The sequence below is a fragment of the Typopeltis vanoorti genome, chromosome 6, assembly GCF_054136105.1.
Source record: "Typopeltis vanoorti isolate ZY-2024b chromosome 6, IOZ_Tvanoo_1.0, whole genome shotgun sequence".
In the NCBI taxonomy this organism is placed as follows: domain Eukaryota; kingdom Metazoa; phylum Arthropoda; class Arachnida; order Uropygi; family Thelyphonidae; genus Typopeltis; species Typopeltis vanoorti.
In genome coordinates, this window is record NC_143554.1 from 46,598,657 (window position 1) to 46,622,169 (window position 23,513).

The window sequence follows — 23,513 nt, forward strand, 5'->3', positions numbered from 1 at the left end:
GCAGTATTTGGATAGGGAGAACTGAAGCAGTAGTGAGACCATGGGAAGGAGGAGTAGAAATCACGATCATCCCATTTGGCATCCTTCTACTGTCAAGGAACACAAGACCGAGAACTGTTGGCTGAAAGTTGTTCCATGACAAAGAAGACTTTTATGAGGTTGTGGGCCGAGTTACCAAGAGGAAAAATTAATCTACAGTATATTTGGAAGAGGAACTTGTTAAAAAGAAATCAAGTATGTTGTAAGTTGTGGTGGGCTGTCTGGTATTCTGCTAGGGACATTGACTATCTGTTTTACATTGTTGCTAATAGCAAATGCCTCGGGATTCCTGCCGCTTAATCGGTGAAACTGGAGAGGTAAAGCAACTTTGACGTGTGTGACGATTTAAGTCCCCAAGAAGAATGATCGATCTCACTATTGGGATATTTCAACTTTTTTTAATATATATTGATCCCATACACGATAGGTCGAAGGACCGATAAGCACATCAGTGCTGTGTCGGTTGCAGTTTAGGACTCAGGTAGAAGCTTACTGAATTTTTTAAAGAGCTGTAGGGTGTAGTTTGGAAATGATTCTTGTGGTAGGCTGTTCCCGAGGACAGAGGTAGAAAGAATAAAAGAAGAATAAAAGCAAGTTCGGTGTGTTTGCAGTTGCACAGTGCTGGGCACAGTGAAGAAGTGCTGGGCAGCTGCTGCTCTTGTATTGACAGGAGCAACATAAATTGGAAGAATGATGGTTGCCAGATCAGTGAAACAATGACCATTAATGAACCTGTAGAATATATACAGAATTGAAACACTCACCTGTAAGGTTGAAGTGAATATGTAAGAGAGGGATCGTCTATGAGCTGAATTGCACTCCTCTAGCTCTGAACTGTGTCAAGAAATTTCAGGAAATCTCTAGGTGCTCCACTTCCAACATGCGAGTAGTATTATAAGAATGGGTGGATTTGAAATTTGCATATAGTTATGAATTGGTTGCGTGTAAAATAGCATCTTGAATGAAAGAGAATACCTAGTTATTATTATTATTAGTAGTTTTTTTTTTTAATACTGAGGAAGCTATTGATGTGTTTGTGCCAGGAGGGACTGGAAGTGAATGTCAGTCCAAGTAGAGGGATCTGATCTTGCCTGGTGATTTGTGTATGACTGAGGGTAAGGGAATGTGAGAACTGTGGAAGATGTGGGAATGCAGCAGAAAATTGAGCTTTAGGAAGAGATTAATGCTCTAATCTATTAATTAATTAATATATTAAATTTTAAGCCAAAGTTGATCAGGCATGGGGGGGAGGAGTCGGGATTTTACAATCTCTAACATGGGATGCCAATTCTCCTGAATGCACAAGTGCGGCTCTTGTAGCGGAAGGAACGGTGCAATGTGTAGTTTGGAGTGAACAGTAGCTGCTGAGATTCTGTTAGGAATAATATTTCCGGTTTTAGATGACAGCATAGTGGGTGATGCACACCATTATACTATTGCTTAGGTCACGAATGTTTGTGTAGTCAACATGGCAACTTTTTTTAGTAGGAATTAATGTTTGTGATTTTTAGTTGCTGTTTTGGGTTTTTGGATGGGTTTTTGTTCGTTTTTTTTTTGGTGGGGGGGGACTTTTATGAATTAATATAATGAATTAACTCAATGTTTCATTGAATTAATTCATTATATGTGAAGAGGAAGAGAAGGAATCAGAGTATGCAGTGTGAGGTGACAGAGGCGCAAACATACCGCCCACGTACAGGGAATTCAGTCTCCTGTCGACACGTAGATTTCAAAGTTCTCCATTCATATCATACGTGATCGTCCTCTAGTAAAGAAATGGCAAAGTAAGCGGTAGCAGGTTAGCACTAGCTGATCGGGAGGCCTTCGAATTCGGTACTGTCAGGTTCAGTCCCGTGCACTAACTAGCGGCCAGCCTGTGGAACCATTTTACTGCTGTACGCTCGATGGAGGAAGAGTCTGGGCTCCTACAGTATGATTAACATGTCCTTGAGGATATCATCCACACTGTATGTGAAAAAAGGGGGGGAGGATGGAAACTGTAGTCATTGGTCTTGTTGCCGAATATGACTGCCATTTCAGGACTCCAAGGAAAGTGGTAGTGCTTCACGGCGATGATTTCACCACGTAGAGATCTAGTTGTCATTTCCTCCAACTAGGGAAGTTATGCTGAATAACTTCCCTAGTTATTCAGCATAACTAGGGAAGTTATTCAGAAATGTAGAGTCCCGTTTGTGGAAACAAGCTATAATTCAGGAAATGGCTTAACATGAAGAGGCTATAAATTGCACAAAGATAGTCCTTTAATAGCCCTAACTGATGATTCTGAAAATTTTCAGCAATTTCGTGTAGCCATATCCTATCACGTCTCGAGCGACATTGATCAAGTTGTACCTATTTGGTCAACGTTGTTTATCCAAGTGGGTTGATCTCGTCATGAGCATCTTCCAGTTGTATATTTGAATGAATAAAAGGTGAATATTTACAAGCCCAGCTTTACGAAGGGCACAGCGCGGAGGTTGAAATCGGTTTGATAGAAAATTGGAGCATGCAGTTATTACCGTATGTCAGAGTTAAATGCGACTGGAGAAGATGCAATTAGTTTCAGATTTTTTACAAGGAGATAAGGAAATAAGGAAAGTCATTTAGAGATGACTTTCCTTATTAAATTACATTTACTTGTAAATGCACCCAGAAAGCTTCAGCTGAGTTCCGTAGGCTTTTTTTTTTCTTTTTTTTAAGAGCATAATGGCATTTAGAAGTAATTGCAACTAGTAAATGTGCGATAGTTCCATATTCTTTTGCAAAGAGATATGGGTAGGAATTTAGAAGTAATACGCAATAAGAAAATATGCATTTACCTCTAAACACCTATACCTATCCTCTTTAAAAAGATTAAAAAATAAATAAAATACGGAACTAATTGCATGCTCCACATTTTCCATGAAGCCAAACAGCAAATATCAACCTATGCGCTCCTTCCATAAGATATCATGGCCAGTCAACACATATGAGTGCAATTTTTAAAGTATATGGAAATTACATGTATTTTCTGAATTTACTTCTTTATTTACACGTTCTGGTTTTTATCTGATCAAAAATCCTTCAGAATTTTCTGATATTTTAAGTTTCTAAACTTGTAAGTTTACCAACTCGGAACAATTATTTCTGCGAGAAATAAAAACCAAGGAGATAGGGGTGAGAAAAAATCAGTCAATTACCAGAAGACAATAATATCAAATAACGATTCAAACTTACCCAGACAATCTTCTGGAGCTGCAAACTTTAGAATAATCCTCTTTATTAACTGGGCACACACACATAATTAATATAGTACTACTGAAATCATATATATATATATATATATATATATATATATATATTAACTATAAAAGCAGCAATTAAAATTTCACAACACGTAATCTTCGTTATTCAAATTAAAACAATAATAAATTACATAACAACTAAACTTCCCCAGGTTCACTTACGTACCATTTTGTAAACAATAATAAATACTCTGGTGAGTGTTAATGAAACTAGATAATAATAAAATGCGAATATACAAATAATTTCTTATTTTTGTATCCAAAGGTTTTTTTCTTTTTCGGTAGAATGCTGTTTAGCTGGATTGAAAAAATAAAGTCAATGAAATTAATTAACGACTATGTGAAAAATAATCAGGTAATATCTAAATTATTATTTTTGTCATTACTGTTTTTTTTTTCATCAGTGTATGTGTAATATTTTTGCATTAGCATATCCAAAGTTTCAGCAATGTTTTATTATTATTATTTTTTTTATGTGATTGTAGTCATAATCTGCTATCATATTCTGTGATCATTACTTTCAAAGCGCATAAAATGGTGAGGAATAAAATAAATGATTCAATAACATTTGATGAGAACTGTATGTTCCTTCCTATTTACAAAAATGTTATTATTATTATTATTATTATTACGTGACAACTCTAAGAAGTCTAACGATTAATCGCTGGGGACGCCTTACTCCACAAAACAACTGTATTTAATCTAGCATTACTGAAATGACTACACATATCATGCCATCTATCGCTCACTAATAGCGTTTTTAGCATCCAGTTAAAACCAGATTTTGTTCAACTTATGCAAATGCATATGAAAAAAACTAAAAAATAAAATCCAAAATCACATGAAACTGCTACATTGAGAAATTCAAAACATTTCATGATAGCATGGAGCAAACTCGACACGTAATGAATTAATCAAATCAAAAATGAGAAATATTCCCGCATAACTTAATGACCATAAGCTTTGGTCAAGACACGAACCAAAATGGCCGAACACTACTTCGTTCGCCTTGCGTTCACAGCGGCCGTGAATCCCGAGAGCTATAGGGTATTCACACCTTATGTGACCGCTAATTCATAAGTAGTATAGAAATAAAAGGAATGACAAAGCATAAATAAATAAAAAAAAAGAATTTTAATTAGGAAAAGAATTTTGGAAAATTTTCTAGTGTTTTTTTTTTTCCTTTTTCTTTTGGGGAGGCCAGGGCCCTTTGCCCCCCCCCTGGGTGAGCCACTGGACACAACAAAGAGTTCCTCAAAGTGTATAGATAGAAGAACACGGATTGTCTGAAGATGTAACAATATGACTCCCTTTTAAACATATGCATAAATAACTTTCACACAAAGCCAGATTTATCAATATACATGCAAAACCTAACTTCTTATAACACAACATCAGCATTATCTTTATTAGTTACAAGATGCACAATAACTCATGACTTATTTTAATAATAATTCAGTCATAATAAACAACACTAAAATGCGAATACTAATTATAAATAACCCTAGTGCGGTACACTGTCGAAAGATCTCCTAGCTTCTCACAATCGACCTTTTTAAAATTAGGGAAAATTGATGTGTTGGTTCAAGTTTAAAGTCTTTCTCATCAACAGAGTAATTTCACAGAGCCTCTCAACTAAATATAGGAAAAGAGATGAGTAACAAAAATGAAAATGTCCTAAAATGTTATGTATACTTCTACTACACTACGAAGTTCTACTTAGTATTACGGGAAAGAAAAAAACACACCCACTTAATAACCGTGATCTATGCAGAGTTCATCTTAAATAGCTTTGGAACAATGAAAATGAGAATTCCCTATTGCATAAAATTGTGTTATGTATAAACATAGCAAATTATAATCCTGTTATTTTTGTTTGTTTGTTTTTGTTGTTGTTGCTGTTTTTGTTATGTTTTAAAATGGAGTTGTAGAACTGCTGTATTGTTTGTTAATACGGTTCTGTGAGTGTACTATGATACTACATGGTTGTTTTACATTACGATAATGACTGCATGGTCGTTTTGGAATTACTGAATTATGATTTTTTTCTCTTCTTTCTTTTAATACAGATTTCGAAGAATGCTTAAATGATAAAGCTTGTGCACAAGAGGCGATCAAAGGCTATATGCGTAAATGGGGCCATGACTGTGATAATGATGGTACTATCAGCTGCTATGATTATTCGAGGATTCACAAAGCTGGACCTTATGGTTGCAATGGAACATGGGTTTTAATCACTTCTTACTGGCAAACCTTTGTCGACTGCTACAGTTATTAATGTAATATATTAATTTCAGTATACTGATATAAAAAAATTACTGCATGAAATAAATCATTTATTACCAAGCCACACACAACTCATTTGCGAATTATTAATAAATTTGCTTTCGTTAATTTACTAGAGTGTACTATAATAGGTGGACATCAAAATACATCCTTTTATATAACTCTTTAAATGTACTCTAGAGGGAAAAAATTACTTTTTTTCCTACGGAAAAAATATGGAGTTATTATAATTTTAAACTTTTCATCAGTTATTGTCAATTAAGATAATAATACCTGACTCAAAATTAAAAATAAAAATAAAAATAAGTATGCACTTTGCAAATACCACTAGCATTTATTCTCATGAAGTGTTTTTCAGATTTGGTTCCGTTTCAATTATGACTGAAGCAACTAAAACTATGAAGCCGGTATTTTTATGTATATTAATTGTGTCTTCATCTGGCAAATTTGCTTACTTTGTGCGAAAAACACGTCTCGGGAAAGGTTCATGGGAGGTGCCTTCGATGTTATTGTGTATTATATGAAGTGTATTATACAAATAAGCAACTCTCTCTCAAACGACTAGACGGTCTGGTTGGCTGTGTGGTTAGCGTGTCTGCTGTCTAGCCAAGAGGCTGCGGGTTGGAATCCCGCCATGGGAAGGAAATCAGCGACACTACTACTTAATCTAGCAGAAGACTTCAATCCCAAAACCAGATGAGGGACGGGAGTGACCATACGATGTCTACGAACGTCAAATGTGAAATTTCATTACAAACGACTAGCAAGGAGTAATGTATTTCTGGAAATTAAATTAAAAAACAACAACAACATAAGAATACAAACTAAATATGTTTTCAAATGTTGATCCCACAGTATAGCTACATGTAAATAATATTAATGATTTTAAAACCTTCCTGAAAAATATATGAATTTTGTTTGATATAACAAATCTTCCCAACAATGTGGTGTGCACGAGACAATTTTTTGAAATACTAATTCAGTTTCTTTAATAAATTTTTTATTATCTCTGATTTGTTTTTCAATATTACAAAGAATAACGATATTAAATCAAATACAGTGCAATTTATATTTACTAACAAGATTCGTATACAGAGAAGCTCTATAAATATTAAGGTCAGCTTCTGGAAAAAGCATAAATGAACCACAGCAGATTGCTATATTCGGATCCCCCACATAGATTAACTTCATCATATACAGTATACCGGTCTTCTCCCCTGTCCGGCCAAAAGGCAGTGGGTTGGGATACCGCTGTATGCGTGGATAATTTATAAATGCCTTTTAATAGATGAATTTAATCGCGTTGTGCAAGACCAATACTAAGTCGCGAAGTGGTTTGAAAGAGTTGCAAGTTTAATTTTAGAGCAGGGTTTCCGCATCAGTGATTAAATCGCACGCAATACTAATACCATTGTTCTATATACATTATAAATAACGGTTGACACATGTGCAGAAAAATATAACTTATTAATTCCTATGTAAGTCTTCCTTGTTAAAAGGACATCATCAGGAGAGAAGAAAAGATCGGTTGACAACATGGAAAACATTTCAAAAGACATGGGTTACCTGGCATGTGTTTAATTGATTATGTCTTGATCAGAACTGAGTAAAACAGGAGAATACACCATAAGAGTTCAAAGGAAGCAATGGTCAGTTTTTGTAATTCAAATACAAGGTTACATAACTAATACACTTTTAAAAATAGACAAATAACAATACATAAAAATTAAAAACAAAAGGATAAAAATCATGAACAGTTAATCGTTCCTACTTCCCAACCTTTGTGAAAGACATGCAATCAGAACAGTTAAAATTCGGACGATGTCGTATGAAGTTTCACTGGTTTCAATGACCAGACGATCAAATTTAAATTGATTGGAAAGCAAAATCTCTCTTCGATTGCAAACAACTCTGCATCTGGTATTAACGGCATAGCAAGCAAGGCCCTAATTATAAAATTCCTGGAATAAGATGTAGTATTCATGCACATGTATTCTAATTTTAGGAAAACTGATGGTCTGTCCAAATTAACAAAATTGACATGAACACGGTGTATTATGGACACTAGGAAAGGAGAGAAATAGTAATTTATCTTTGCTGGATGGAAGAAAAGAAAACAGTTTCAGAGATGATTGAAAGACAGCGCATAATATTGTTATCTGCCAATAAATTGTGCGCTTTGTTCACATGCTGCTTTATGGAAGTATACGGAAACATATTTCACATCAGATAGCAGTCTGGTTGAAGGATGATATCTATGGATAATTTTGGTGGATAGTGACTTCTTTATATCAACGCTGATAGAAGATATAGTTAGTGGGATAGAATGTGAAGAGTATAGCGATATCAGAATGGATGGAGAGAAAATAATGGGGGAGGAGTATTATTGATGATAGCTGCTTAAAGGCAACTAAAGAGAGCAGGAGATCAGTGGTTCGAGAAAGAGACCAGCAAAACAAATTAAAACAAGACCAGCAAAACGGATTACTATGCATTGGCAAATAAGCCCAATGAGTGAAGAGAGGATAAATATCATGGGGAAATTCAATTGGAACATACGTTGGTAGGAAGAAAGGACCCTTTGGGGAAGAAAGGGAATTTATGCAACTATTATTGAGGAATAATTTCCTCGTTAATGATTTTGACTGGTGAGAAGTCTAAGGAGAAAAGTGACCAGCAAACACACGGGCAGTTCAAAGCACACAGAGCAGAATGAATAACCGCTATAGTAAGAAAAAAAAAACAGCAACAACCAAAGTATGAAAGGAAATTAGAAGTACAGGCCTAAGTGAACCCAAAGAGTTCTTTCGGTATGCTAGAACCAAAAGAAGAATGATTATGGAAGAATAATTTTAGCAAATGCTGATAGTAGGGAAGTAGACAGAAAACATGTTTTCTGTCTACTTCCTGTATATGAGGTGTGGCTATAAAATAACGACACGGGTTGCAAAATTGTGGTTTATTATTACAACTGTACAACTGAATTGTTATCCCCTTCAACATACTCCCTTTCTATCTACAGACCGTTGTATACGAATTTTCCATCATTAGAAGCAGTGCTGCAAGTCATCAGGTGTTATATGTTTCAGTAAAGCTGCAATTTCTCCTTTACCTCATTCACTGACTGAAAATGGATGTCCTCTAATGCGGATTTCAACTTTGTTAAAAGGTAAAAGTTGCATGGAGCTAAATTCGGCGAGTAAGATGGATGGTTCAACCCTGGGATCTTCTTATCAGCCAGATTCGGCTTTCCAAACAGTGCATTTTGGGCTAGAGCATTGTCCTGATGGAGAATCCAACCTTTGTTCTTCCATAGATCGGATCTCTTCTTCCTCGCTCGTTCTCTCAGCTTGCCCAGAACCTTAAGGTAATAACGTTGGTTAACTGTCTGACCCTCTGGTATTCATTCAACCATTACCACTACGTTGATATATATATATATATATATATATATATATATATATATATATATATATATATATATAAAACGATGAGCATTGCATTCAGTTTTGACTTGCTCATTCTTGCTTTTTTCATTTTCGATGACGTGGGAGTTTTCCAGTGCATCGACTGTTTCTTTGTTTCTGGATTGTACTAGAAAATGCACGTCTCATCACATGTGATGATCTTCTCCTGCAAGTCCGGCTCCACTGTCAGCCGGACTTGCTGTGGATGAGGTAAAGGAAAAAACGGCAGCTCCACTTAAGCAGATAACACCTGATGACTTACAGACCTGCTTCCAACAACGGAAAATTCGTATGCAACGGTGTATACATATAGGAGGGGATATGTTGAAGAGGATAACAATTAAGTTGTACAATTTTAATAATAAACCACATTTTTTGCAACTAGTCTTGTTATTTAATAGCTACATGTCGTTTTATCCGAGTGGAGATATTGCAGTAAGAAGAGAGGAAAAGCTTAATAGGAACGGAGGTAAATGAACCGGAGGTGCAAAGAATATTGAAGTACCTTGATATGAATATAGCTATGGGATTACATGGTATACCAGCTCGAGTTTTATGAGAAGGTATTGAAAATTCTCAGTTTCTTTGAAACATTATTTATTCGACGTCTTGGCTCTGGGTTAGATCCATGAGGGTGGAAAGAGGAGAAAATAGTTCCATTGCATAAAGGAGGCTCCAAGACTGATGCAGCAAATTGCCCACAGTTCAGCATATTAAGTGTCGTAGTAAAAATATTTGAGAGGTTGGTCAAGAGCAAAATAATACAGGAATGGATAGACAGGAATGGGATGTTATATAGAAGGGGGAGAGCAACATGGTTTTGTGAAGGGTAGGTCGTGCCTCAGTAAATTGGTCACGTTTTATACAATGACAGTTGAGCTGGATAAAGTTAGTGAATTTACAGATACTGCTGGACTTTGAAAAGGCATCTAGCATGGAATTCTAATTAATAAATTGAAGGACATGGGATGGATATAAATTTCGAAAGTAGATAAGAGGGTGGTTGTAGAGAGATATCAGGGAGTAGCTTAATCAAGAGTAGAGTACAATAGAAGACCTGTGAGTAATGGCCTGCAACATAGCTCTTGGGTCACTGCTATTTATTCAGTACATTAGCGATATAAGAAAGAATCTGAGAGTAAATATTCAGTTGCTTGCTGATGATGCAAAATTGGGTAGTGCAATAGCTAATAAATATGATGCTAACTTTTTGCAGGATGCTTTAGATAGACTGATAGTATGGGCATAAGAGAACTGTTATCAGTTGGTTGTAGCAAAGTGTAAGATTATGCATTTTGCGGTGAAAAGATTACCAACAGTATATTACATTGATTGAGCTATATTTCAGGAAATCGATGAATGAACAATCCACTTCTTTTTGTCATCCACCTTTAGACGAAAGCTATGAAGAAAACTGAGCACTTTTCTTGGTCACTACTGTATCTCAAAAGTTTTGGATCTGGCAGAAATGCCTATTTCGCATGTTTCCATCTTATGGGCTGTCTTCTGACTTCTTCAACTGGGCTGCCACCTTTCTCTCAAAGACATATTTGAGGATCCCTATCCCTTACCTTTCCAACAATTGCTTGTATTCCACAAGTCTGTTATCCATGACCTTCACCATCTGATTTCAAATCCAAAGCATTTTGCTGAGGACAGTTTGTGAACTCCTCTTTCTCGTTCGATAAACTTTGCACTACCCACACCATCAAAACGTGAAAAATCTCTATTTCTGCACATTAAATTCTAGTCTCCAAATCACCTCCTTCAACGCAGGTCGAATAGCCTTCTTAATTTCAGCGCTTGCAAAACTTAGTCCTATTTAATTCTGCTAAACATTTACATATTTCTTCCTGTCTTACTTTTAAGAACCCGAAATCTATACGAGATGATCGTTCTCTTCTTGGTGTTATTATAACCGCAAATCTTTCAGCATAAACTTATTGCAAAAGTACTTCTCAGCATGCAGTTTTATTTCTGAGCCTTCTCACATTTGAAATGGTGCTGAGAATTTTTTAAAACTATTCGACTCAGTACAAATAAGCAAAAAAAAAAACAGTCTTTCTCTTCATTCATTCATTCATTCGTTCTATTGATGTCATTCGGAAAAGACTCTCCTCTATTGTATTTCCTAAAGAATTCGGTCTACAGGTCTACAAACACGATGTTGATGGTTTTTCTTCTTTCTCTTTATCTTTGTTCCCACCATACGACTAATGGACTACCGTCTGAATCTATTCTCAGTCAACTATTGAAGAATGCTGCTGGTCATTAATCAGTAGTAGTGTTGAAAAACAAAGTGGAAAAAGAAAGGATCTTTCAGAGTTCGATAAAGGGCTTTCTGCAGATGTCCGTCTGGCTTAGGCTACAATTTTGAAAACAGCAGAGCTAAATGGTTTATCAAAAGATGAAATATTCCGGGTATTTAAAGAATGGAAAAATAACCAACATTGCTTTTTTAAGAGTCGTAAATATAGTCCTCAAACAAACAGAACTTCCTAGGTGCAGCAACTGATCAAAGCATTTAATGACGGCTGATCCCGACTCATATCTCACCAAACTGTACACAGCGAATTGAAGATTCGAATTGGCAGTCTCATCCCTATACGTAAAGCAAAAGTTTGCAATTTTAGAGCCTCTGTAGTGCAATTGGAAGAATGATGGTTTACTATGTCCTTTGATTAGGAAAAAGGCCAGAATTCGATACTCGTCCTCGAGACGAGAAGAATCTTTATATATGCTTTTTCAATTCTTAGATACACTTTTTTTTCCCGTCTTCCCGGAAACTCAGGTTTTTCATCCGGTGTATAGTTACATCGGACATCGAAATACACACAATTTACAGACAAAAAATGTACTGGTAGTGGTGATGATGGAGGGAGGTGGCGTTGATGGTAATTGCATGTATTAGATTAGGAGAATTACCAGAGTGAACTGCAGTACTCTCCAGCGATGAGTCCTTGGACTCGTTGCAGGTGTCACATAATAATAATAATTTTTTTTAATTATTTTTTTTTATTTATTGTTCTTTCAAATATTTACATATGTACAATGATCATCTATTCAGTATATTATTTTACAAGGTTCAGCACTTTGTGCTACATATAATGAGATTTAAATAGTAATGATGATAACAGTTTTTTTTTTTTTTTAAATAACAATCATAACAATTATTTACAATTATGTTGTTCAGAGTTACATAAGTTGTATAATATTACATGTTGTAGTTTACTATTATTTTTTCCAAGTTTGAAAAGGTGTGATTGTACAACAGTATTTACACATATGCAATCTAATAATTATATTTCCTTATTCTCACAAACATACAGTGTAAGCTCATGATTTACATTTAAAAGAAATTTTTTTTTATTACATTGCATACATTTGTTACAGTTATTATATACATTACATACATTTGATTACATACGATAAATTACTTACATTTGTTTACATGTGATACTTACATTACGTACATTTGTTTACGTATAATACATACATTACATGCATTGGTTTTCATGTGATACGTACTTTACATGCATTTGGTTATATATGATACATCTTGTATGAGAACTAATTTCTTTGCTTTCATCCTCGAAGCTTATATGTAAGCTTATCTGAGGATGACACCAGTTGGTTATTACAGTGCTTCCCAAACTTCTGGATGTCAAGGTCCCCTTTGCAAAAATTAAAATATTTCACGGCCCCCCTCGAAAAAAAAATCGTAATAGAGAGATATATTATTATAATATTTATTGTATTTATATTCAATACAAAACATACACAGCAAATATTGCAAAAATCAAATGCAAATATTACATTTTTTACCTCTTACTGTTTGGTTCTGAAGACGATGCGGGCTGTTCTGGTAAAATATGAAATACTGTCCTTTTTTTTTTTTTTTGAGTCTGTTTCTGCTTCTTCTGATTGTTCGCGGGAATTTTTTTTATTTTTCATCAGCCACTTATCCATCTCAGGGTTATATTTTTTAACATAGAATAGATCAAATAATATCACCACTTACCGATACTGGCACACCACAGATGGTTAACATGAAATTAGTGAATATTACCTGAATAAGGGAATCCCCGGACCAGGAACATTTTTCTTTTTTGTGACTTTTCTCCCTTTAAGGTAATTAAGCCTAACGCGAAACAGACAGCAAAGGCAGGTTATTAAAACGTGCATATGATTGGTGCAGTATTAACAAAAGATCGCGCAACAGAAAGATAAAAGCATAGCTGACAATTGAGTTGAAATGCTAACTCTCTTCAACCGAAGATTTATTTTTATTTTATATATATATATATATATATATATATTGCTTAGTTTTAACACTTTTACGAATTTTAACACGTTCGTTTGAATTTTATTGCTGCTTTGGGAAATCGAACTCACACACATCTAATTAAATAACAATAGTTTTTAGTTGGATACTGTGTTTGCCCATGCAACATATGGTTTTGTTTCAGTCTATACAGCATAGTTTCTGTATAAGGGGACATGTGATTCATTAATTAGTGTGTTTTTATCCCAGTTGTCTCTAATTGCACTATTTGTTGGAGAAATATATTACACAGACTCCTCATACCTTATTCACTGGCATAATAAAAGTACTTATTTTTATTACCTCTGCAGTATAGTGGCTGTCAGGGAGCGCGTGTTGTTTACCACTGCAAGCGAGTTACTATATCCCCACATGAACTTGTTTAAGCTTTTTTTCATGTGTGAAGTATATGCGAAACTTTTATTGGTAACAGAAAACTAGCTCGGATGACAGTGATAATATAAAACGAGTTTTGATATGTATGTAAAGTCAATATCAACAGTCCCTGATTACGAACGCATGATGAAAGGGACAGGAAGATTTGGAGCTTCCCTGGAGAGCATTCGAAGTAAATACAATTAACCACTGCTTTGAAATGAAACATATGAATAAGCAATATTTACTAATATTCATTAAGCATCGAAATACGCAGGAAGCAAAGTTTGTGAACCAACACCAATGTGTGAATTTTTCCATTAAAATATAAAAAATAACAAAAAAGAAATAATAAATAATAAAAGTTAAATACGTTTCATTTAAAATAAAAAATCTACTTAGTCTTAAACCATTTTAAATTTGTTTTCATTATTTCACGGCCCCCCCCTCAACAAAACCTACGGCCCCCAAGGGGGCCGCGACCCACAGTTTGGGAAGCGCTGGGTTATTATATATATATATTTTTTTGCTGTGCTTGGGAAGCTACGAAATCTATGATTGAGAAATTCGCGCGCGCACGCACACACACACACACACACACACACACACACACACACACACACACACACACACACACACACACACACACACACACACACACACACACACACACACACACACACACACACACACACACACACACACACACACAATAACTTGGAATGTATTGATGCGTCGCTGAACTGGAAGCCTGAACGACAATATTGTGTTTCATTAAGTTTGTATGGTATTTTGGGTGCGTGTTTCTTGTTCATAGTATGTCCTTAGAGCTCTCTTCAGCTTATTGTAGTTTGTAAGGTTTCTGTATTAATTACGTCTGTAAAGTCTTCCAAGAGAGAAGTTGTTCCCTTATTTTTCTGAAAACCATATTGTGTTTTGGGGATAATATGAAAGATCTCAGTGTATGCTGTGAGTTTTTTCAGTATGATCCGCTCCATAATTTGATTGATAATTGGTAATGTTGCTATGGGTCTGTAATTGCTGATTAAATTTCTTTTTCCATGTTTGTATATGGGTGAGATTATGGCGGTCTTTAGTATACTTGGTATCTGTCCTGTTTTAAATATTTTATTTATTAGTTTTAGTAGGATAGGACTTAAACTAGTTGCATGTTGCTTTATATCTTTAGGCCTGATACCATCTATTCCTGGGCCTTTGTTTGGTTTGATTTGACACAAAACAGACACTATGGTTGGGAACCATAGTGTCTGTTTTGATTGTGGTCCAAGTGGAGGGCCTCGTTTTGTGATTGGGGGAATATTTCTTTGCAGTTCTTGGATGGAGTCTGCAAAGTATTGGTTAAAGTCATTTGCTAGTTGTTGGATCGGTTTTGCGTCTTTCATGAAGCTGTGTTTTATGGTTTCGGAGGCGGTGGTGTCTGGAACAAAATCTAGCATCTCATTGATCAGATGCCAGGTTTGTTTCATGTTGTTTTCTGCGGAGGTTAGTTTGTCTCTGTAGTAGCTTCTTTTTGCATTTCTGATTTGTGTTGTAAGGCGATTCCTTGTTATCTTATATTCAGTTTTTAAAGCTGTGTTATTTGGATATCGCTTTAATTCTTTCCATAAAGCGTCCTTTCTGTGTATTTCTAGGATTAAGTTTTGTGTTATCCAAGGATTTTGTGTTGTTTTTGAACGAATTCGGACTTTCTTTGTAGCTTTCTTATATATTTCCTCCAGTGTGAGTTTAATGTTGTTGTATAAGATATCTGCTGAATCTGATGCCAGGTGTTCCCAGTCTGTTTTTCTTATTTCGTGGTTGACTATTTATTCGTCTATTATTGTTTTCTGTCGTTTTTCTTCTGTGGAACATTGCATGGACATTGTCTTGGTGTGCAGGTTTAGAGCGGTGAAGTAATGGTCTGTTACTTTGCACTTTATGACTGATGCGGTGTAACTATTTGGTGGTGCTCGGACGTTTATATGATCTAGACAGGAGGCAGTGATAGTATTTCAGAATATTTCTTCTCTAGTACATGATGTTATTGTTGGTATTAGATTATACATGGATAGTGTGTCTAGGTATTGTACAGTGTTGTTCTGATTTTCGTTTGCAATATTTATGTTTATGTCGCCAATTATCATTAGGTGTTCGGTTGAGCATATTTCTTGGCTTGAAAGCCAGCAATTGAGTTCGTGGAAGAATTTTATTATGTTTAGGTTTGGTAGCCTGTAAATAGCATTTAGTATTATGGGATGCAATGTATTGGTGGTATTAGTGATTTCGAGGCAAAGGGTTTCAGCATGCTCAAACTGATAGGCTGTTACTTTTGCTATTAATTTTTGTTTGATAAATATTAATATTCCACCCCCGCTTTTTGTTTGGCGGCATGATCTATGTTGTTGGAACCCTGGAATTTGGAAAGCAGTCGCTTCGTCATTAGTTATGGATACTTCTGTAAGAATTAATATATATCAATAATATCAGTGTAATTCCTCAGATAAGCCTGTAACAATAACCAATGTTTTCGGATGTTTCTGATGTTAATATGCAAGATTGAGAGACCTCTCGCTTGTACTGTGTGTTGTTTCCATGCATCAAGCAATTCGAAAGTACAATTACTGATGTATTCGGGTGAAATTACATCTATCTGATGGTTCACATTCATTTTTGTTGTGTTGAGATCTTCTTATTGAACTAAGTTGGAGTCTTTTGTTTCACTCTGGCAACCTGTCTATATCTTCTGAGCTTTTTATTTGTATAGACTGAAGTCTGTGACTTTTTCAAGAATATTTTGCTGTCTTTGATCCATAAAAATTGATACTTTTTTTCTGTTTTTTCTTTTCTTGCTTGGTACAAAAGATTCTGATTGAAAGGTGTTAAATACTCAAATAGAAAGATTGGCGTATTGTCTTGTGATGCATTTAAATCCTTGACTACTGGTTTTTTCAGTCTGCTGGCTTTTATGAGATTGTCTCTTGTAGCCTTGCTTGTCAGACGAACTATGACTGGTGTGGAGCCTTGTTTTCTGTTCTTCCTGGGAAACCGATTTATGGTCTGAATATCATTATGCTGTAAGGGGATGTCAATTGCATGGTCTAACTTTAGAACTACGTCTCTGAAATTTTCTGTGGATTCGGTTTCTGGAAGACCGTATATGACAAGATCTTCTTTATATTGTTGTTGGTTGAAAACTTCGTATTGTAGTTTCAGGGAATTAAATTCTTGACGGAGTTCCGATGTGTCTTTTATCAATTTGTGCTGCCTGTCAGTTAATGTGTTAATGCTGGTTTTAATGTCTTTTACCGTTTGTAAGACTTCTTCGACTTTTGAATTATTAAATTTAACAAACTCTTCATATTCGCTAATTTTTTTTTTGTTATTTCTTTATTCTGTTTATCAAATAGTTCTTGGACAAGATCTACCAAGCTGGCGTTTATATTTTCTAAACCTTTTTCTAGTAATAAATTTACGGAACTCAAATTATAAGACTCACCGGTATTTTGTTGTCTGTTCAGTTCTTCGTCCGATTCTGCCTCCGGCATAATCAGTTGCGTCGTGGGTGGTGGCGTTTCTTTGTTCTCTCTACAGTTTAGGCACTTCCATTCTTCTCGTTTGGCATTGGATTTGCGTTGCCAAGTTGTTTCTGAAAGTCCGGAACATGTAAAGTGAAGATTCCTATGGCATTTTCTGCAGGTTATATGACATCCATCGGACGGTAATTCCTTCAGGCACTTGTTGCACTTCATGACTCACGTTTCTTCCTTTGGACAACTGCAAAGATGGCCGTCCTTTGTTCTATACTCATTAGCAACCGCGGTGTACCTTTCAATTTTTAGCACACTCAGATTTTGGATTCCACTTGGCCGATTTCAATGAATTATATGTCACTGTCTTCAGCGTGACAAGTAGAGTTACTTTATGACACTTTTAAATTAAAAACAGGAGTTAGAACCACATTAAAACTATAAAAATGGGACCAGCGATACAACCATGCAACCGTTCGTATGCCTACACAGCGCCCTGTGGCCAGTATGTGTATATTCTCTAATCAAATTAATTTGACTGAACAAACAAAAGGACAAATATAAAAGAGCTAGAGGAATGAAATACCAGCCCATTGTTGATAAAATAATCCTCAAAAATAAAATAAAATAGGAGCCTGTATAACTCAGTGGAAGTGTAGAAGTAAAATGTGCGTCTATAGCGCTAGGCCACCCAAAGGAAGAGCGTTCGAAGTTGAATTCTAGTGGCTGACTACATTAAATTTTATTAAGTCTTATTTGGAATTATTCCCTAGTTAGTCAATCTCTGGCCCAGGCAAGCGTATTTTTCATCCCATAAACTCAAGAAAAACAAACCTCGAATCTATAATATTTCCTCAAAATAAATATAGTATTAGGATTAGTTAGCACTTGTCCGGCTTCCGTATATAATTTTTGATTTCTTGAGCCAGCTATCTCTAATTGTCTACGGATGGAGACTGAACTTTGCCCTCAGTATTCGAAAGTTAGATGGGCTAAAATGGCCTCGCCTACTCACTATAGGGGAATAAATAACACTAGCGGATTTATTATTATTATTTTTTTAATTTTGTAATATGAAATAAAATGAATTTAGACATATCATGGATAGACTATAAAAAGGAAGCATTCGACCGTTTCATGTTCTAGGATCCCAAAATCGCTAGAAATATTCGAAATAGCAAAATATGGCTTTTGATCTGGCTGCTACTATGAAATCATGAAAAATAACTGAAATGGTCAATAATGAATAATTTGGAAATGTTTGCATTAAAAATCGACTTTTCCTAGATGATTTCTTGTCGCCATTACTCTTCGGCATACCGGTGATACCCTTGTGTATACATTACATATGAAATTTCTACAAACGGTATTAAAATGTCCTTTCAGCTGTATATGAATGACTTGAAATTTTATGGAAAATCTGAACAGAAAATAGACATACTACACATTACCCAACAGTTTTCGCATTTGCAGTCAGGACATCAAATTAGAATTTGATTGAGATTAATGCACAATGTTTCCTATTTAAAGGAAAATTAATGAAATTAATAACACAGATCTGTGTTATTAGTTTTTTGAAAAAATTTTCGAAAAAAATGTTCGAAATTAGTACTTCGAAAAATTCGAGTCATGAAAAGTTGTCCGGACACTATTAACTGTTTCTGATATATTTTTTACCGCTGATTTCAAATATCTCTTCCATATTTCTCTACCACGTAAGGATTTTTCACAAAATGGATCTCAATATTACAGTAAAACAGCTTTAAAAGTCTTAATTTAAAACGCATTATATTAAGTAAAATAACAGTATTTAAAATTTTCCATAAACATTTTTGAAATGAAAGCATTGGGAAAAAAATTAATTAAAGTAATTAAAGATTAATTTTTAGTACATACTTTATATTTCGTTGTGGTGTGTTTTTCTTTTTCCTTCAAAGCTTCTTTTTGAAAATTTTCTGTAAAATTCTTTCCCGGGTCATCTCTGTGCAACACCCAGCAATAGTCCGAGATCATGTTGACATTCCACCTGCCCTGATAACTTCCTTCCATCCCCTTGATGTCTTGGTGGAATTGCTCCTCTCTGGGAATTGCTTTCCCAGATTCTCAGGAAAGTAGTATAAATGAGAGTTGAAAAAGTGCACTCTTTTAAGCTCACGGAGCATCCAAATCCTTGTATTTCTGTAGCATGTCTTCCACAATCATTTCATAGTTGGGGTCCTTGTGATTTCCTAAAAATTTAGTCAGCACCTCTTTTAAAGCTTTCCACTCTTATTTTTCAACAGTTGTCATTTTTTCTTCAAACAGTTTATGCTTCATAAGTTTCCTGATTTCCGGACCGATAAAAAAAAACCTTCTTTCAATTGTGCTGTAGATAATCTCCGAAATTTTGCGCAGATGTATTTAGAACACTCTCCTTCTTTCGACAAAGCCGTGACAAATTGCATCATCAATCCCAGCTTTATGTGAAGCAGGGGTAAAATGATTTTTTCCCGTGCAACCAAAGTTTCGTGTACCACATTTTTACTTCCAGGTTCTAATGTGACTCTTTCTGACCATTCCTTCTTGATCCAATGTTGCTCTTGATTTCGGCTGTCCCACTCGCACAAAACGCACCGATATTCGGTGTATCCTCATTGTTAGTGAATTTTTGCAACCTCTTGAAGCCATTACAGACACCAGTCAGTTTAGTTTAACACTGTTAAACTAATTTTAGGTAATGACATCAACACTATTACACGACACTAAGTAAAACATTAAAAAAACAGCAAACACATTAAATTAAGTCTTCACAGTAACTTAGAAAAGATGTCAACTTTCAGAATTATGATAACCTTAGTAGTCAATGACTAAAGTTCAACTAAATATCAAGTACTAAAGACACAAGAAAATGTGTCTACGACAACAGGAAAGTTATCCGTTATCTCGGCGAATCAGATTCAAAGTACCCACCTGCACTTTTATCTGCATTCCTCCTTCCCTCTCCTATCTTAAGAATGAGAAGTTTCGTGGAAATTTCTTTATTTACCATAAAAGGGCACTTCAAAAAAGCAATTTTACAACTAATTAGCTGTAAACGAATGCATTGAATTTAAATCCAAATACTACTAATAAAAACGATAAAATTAAAAATTGGGTAAAATTGATGGGTGATGGAATTTTTAACTATATTTTCTGATCTTAGCACCTAAAAATCTATAAGAATCAATTATTACTTCTCAGACAACTTTTCCATCGCAGGCCTGTGTAATTTTAATTTTGGCCAGGAGAAACGTAAAAAGACGATTTCAACTAACAAACACTATAGATATCTAGTTATATTAGAAACCAGTGATATTCTCCACTCGAGAGCTAAACTACAAGCAGCAGCAGCAGCAGCTGAATACACTAAAGGAGTCAGGAACATTCTGAGAACAAAACTTAATGGAGTGAACATAATTTGAGCGGGACTTTGGCTATACTAGTGATCCAGTTGACAGCTGGCATAGTAGATTGGACAAAAGCAGAACTAGATCAATTAGATAACAAAACTAAAATAATTAATAACTGTGCATCATGCATTATATCCGCAAAGTGAATACTGGGTGTGTTTCAAGTGAAAAACTGCCGAAGAAGATTACATTAGTTTAGAAAAATTATATCGAAATAGCGATAAGAAAATACATCTTTACAAAAAATATGTTTTAAGAGGACTGTAAAAAAAGAAATTCCATTACACGAAAGTACAGCAAAACAATCGATTTGAGCGGTTTCTCAAATAAATCTTTACATACACGGTCAGTTTTTTGTGAGATAAGAAAATAAAAATTGACAACTGACAAGATCGGAACGGAAGAATTGAAAGAAACGGATTGTTCCACTCTAGTCGTTCAAGAATAGGTGTTACAAACTAATGTGTAATTCAAGCAAAAATAGTGAACATTAGTAATAACAGCAAATGCAGATTATATGATCAGAAAGATGAAAGTGTAGCACATCTAATCAGTTCCTGCAGCAAGGTTACCCAAACCGATTACAAATACTGCAGTGATGAAGGACAAGACAGTTCAGTAGTATATTCAAAAAAGATGGTTTCGGATTGATAACTGAAAGCAGCATAAAATCGAGAGAGTCCTGAAAAACGGAAACATCTCTAGAAGTTTAGAATACAAACTTCTCGGCCTTTGAATCCCTACAGATATGACATTACTATCATTCAACATCAATGAGTTTGGCTTATTCACTACCCACTACTCAATGACAACATCATCAAAAAAAAAAAAAAAGAGAACATGAAATAATGACAATATATGTAGATTTGGCAATGGAAGTTGGTCGGCTGATTGCTTAAACAAAACTTGGTGAAATTTCAAATAAATCATCTATTTATGAGTATTAATCACGATTTCAACCTGCGTGACTTGGACGAAAAAACATTACCTGGAACAGTCCATGATTTTTGGACCGTACCTGATGGATTATTCTTATAGTTTTGTACAGATTCTGAATTGAACTATACCACCAGTCAAATTGTTATAAATGATATTTGTTATGGCTGCATTCTGACTGTGTGAATAAAATGATATGAGACAGGTTTAATGAGGTATTAATAAGTGCAAAACAAAACAAAACAAAAAAACACAATGATCTGTAGGTCAGGTATTAGACGTTTAATAAAGGCATGAGTGTTAGACATTGGAGTAATAAATTCTATTTAGATTTCTCTTATGAGAGACCTGTGTAGTTCAGTGGATGTGGCGTTTGCACACCATGGCGCTTGGCCGCAAGAAGGAAGACGGTTTCGAGTCTAGCAGGCGACTAGAGGAAATTTTTCTAAGCCTTTTTTCGACCGGTTCCCGAGTTAGTCGATCTCTGGCATGGCCAAGCGGGTTTTTTCCCCGAAACTCGGGTTTTTCGTCGCGTAAACTCAAGAAAATCGACCGTAGAACCCACATTATTTCAGACATTAATACGAGTATTAGGGTTAGGGACCACGAGATGGCTGCACATGTAGAGCTGTCTCCCTTCACTAGTCTTGAGCCAGCTATCTCTGATTGGGTACCAGTGGAGATTGAACTGCCCATTCAGTCTTCAAAAAGTTAGATAGAGCTAAAAACTGCCCCTCGCCTACTCCCTATATACACGGGAATAAAAAGGCGTTAGCTGATTTTTTTTTAAATATTTGTATAGCCGTCATTTAGATATTATAAGATTCTGAGGTTAATTACAGTAGGTGACCATATTATTAGAGCCGCCTCCATAAATTACAGTAACAAGTTTACACTTCAACCAGTTATAATAAACGAAAACCTGGTTACACGGAGTTGTTTATATTTTTAAATTAAATAATTAAGTTTACTGGTTTTAAATATATAGTTGACAATACTGTAACTGTTGGTTTCATAACCTGACATATGGATCCATTTTGTGTTTAGATTCTCAGCCATCTTGTTCAGTTGAGTTTATGTATAAGTTATTGAGGTTATTCAAGCGTATTAATTACTTTTGGGGTATTCTTATAATATTTTGACGGTAAGTAGTTTATTTCAAGTCTTGTATATGGTTTTTAAGTGTTGTATTGTGTTATTTTATGATTTTTTTTATTCTTTTCTTGACAGAATGTATTTTTACCATGGGCAAGGCCAAAGATCTTTCTCCAATGAAAATTTCAGAAATAAAAACGCTCTTAATGAATACTGAACATTCTTGAAGGAAGATTGCATCAATTGCTGATGTTTCATGAGCATCAGAGGGCCGAATAAAAAAAATTGATGCAAATATTTAATTGGCACCGAAGCGTTTGAAGAAATGTGGCTAAAAAAAAAATACCACCCTGCAGGATGAAAGAAACATTAGATATATTTGCGTGGAAAACAGGCACCTCGGAGGGTTCTTATAAAAATGATGCAGGATGCTGGCATTAAGATATCTTCAAGGGCATCTCGTCGATGCATCAAGGAATTGGGATTGAACAATCAAGTACGATCAATACATCGAGGTACTGGAGACCAAGATGCTACTCCAGGTACAGGGGTAGCATCTTGGTCTAATAACGATTTCACATTCATGCATGATTCTGCTCCTTGCCATAAGGCAAAAAAGTAACAAAATTCGTGAATGACAAAAAAGTCTAGGTTTTTGACCCCTAGAAATTCACCAGATCTCAACCCTATCGAGAACCCTTGGGAACTGTTGAAGCAGGAACTTTCTAAGGAACGTGTCAACAACAAACGCC

The 23,513-nt window shown here is 35.2% G+C and overlaps 2 protein-coding genes across 2 annotated transcripts in view; one reads left to right on the forward strand and one right to left on the reverse strand.

Annotated features, from left to right (window-relative positions):
- Positions 1–3,359, reverse strand: part of LOC150105431 (PI-PLC X domain-containing protein 1-like) — a 165,110-nt gene extending 161,751 nt beyond the window's left edge. Inside the window, exon 1 of the mRNA XM_090394808.1 lies at positions 3,256–3,359. The gene's annotated coding sequence lies outside the window, so the exon portion shown is untranslated. The remainder of the gene's footprint in view (positions 1–3,255) is intronic.
- Positions 1–5,601, forward strand: part of LOC150105434 (lysozyme 3-like) — a 49,476-nt gene extending 43,875 nt beyond the window's left edge. The window contains exon 3 of the mRNA XM_090393959.1: positions 5,393–5,601. Coding sequence (XP_090250085.1) covers positions 5,393–5,601 — 209 coding nt within the window. The remainder of the gene's footprint in view (positions 1–5,392) is intronic.
- Positions 5,602–23,513: the final 17,912 nt, after the last annotated feature.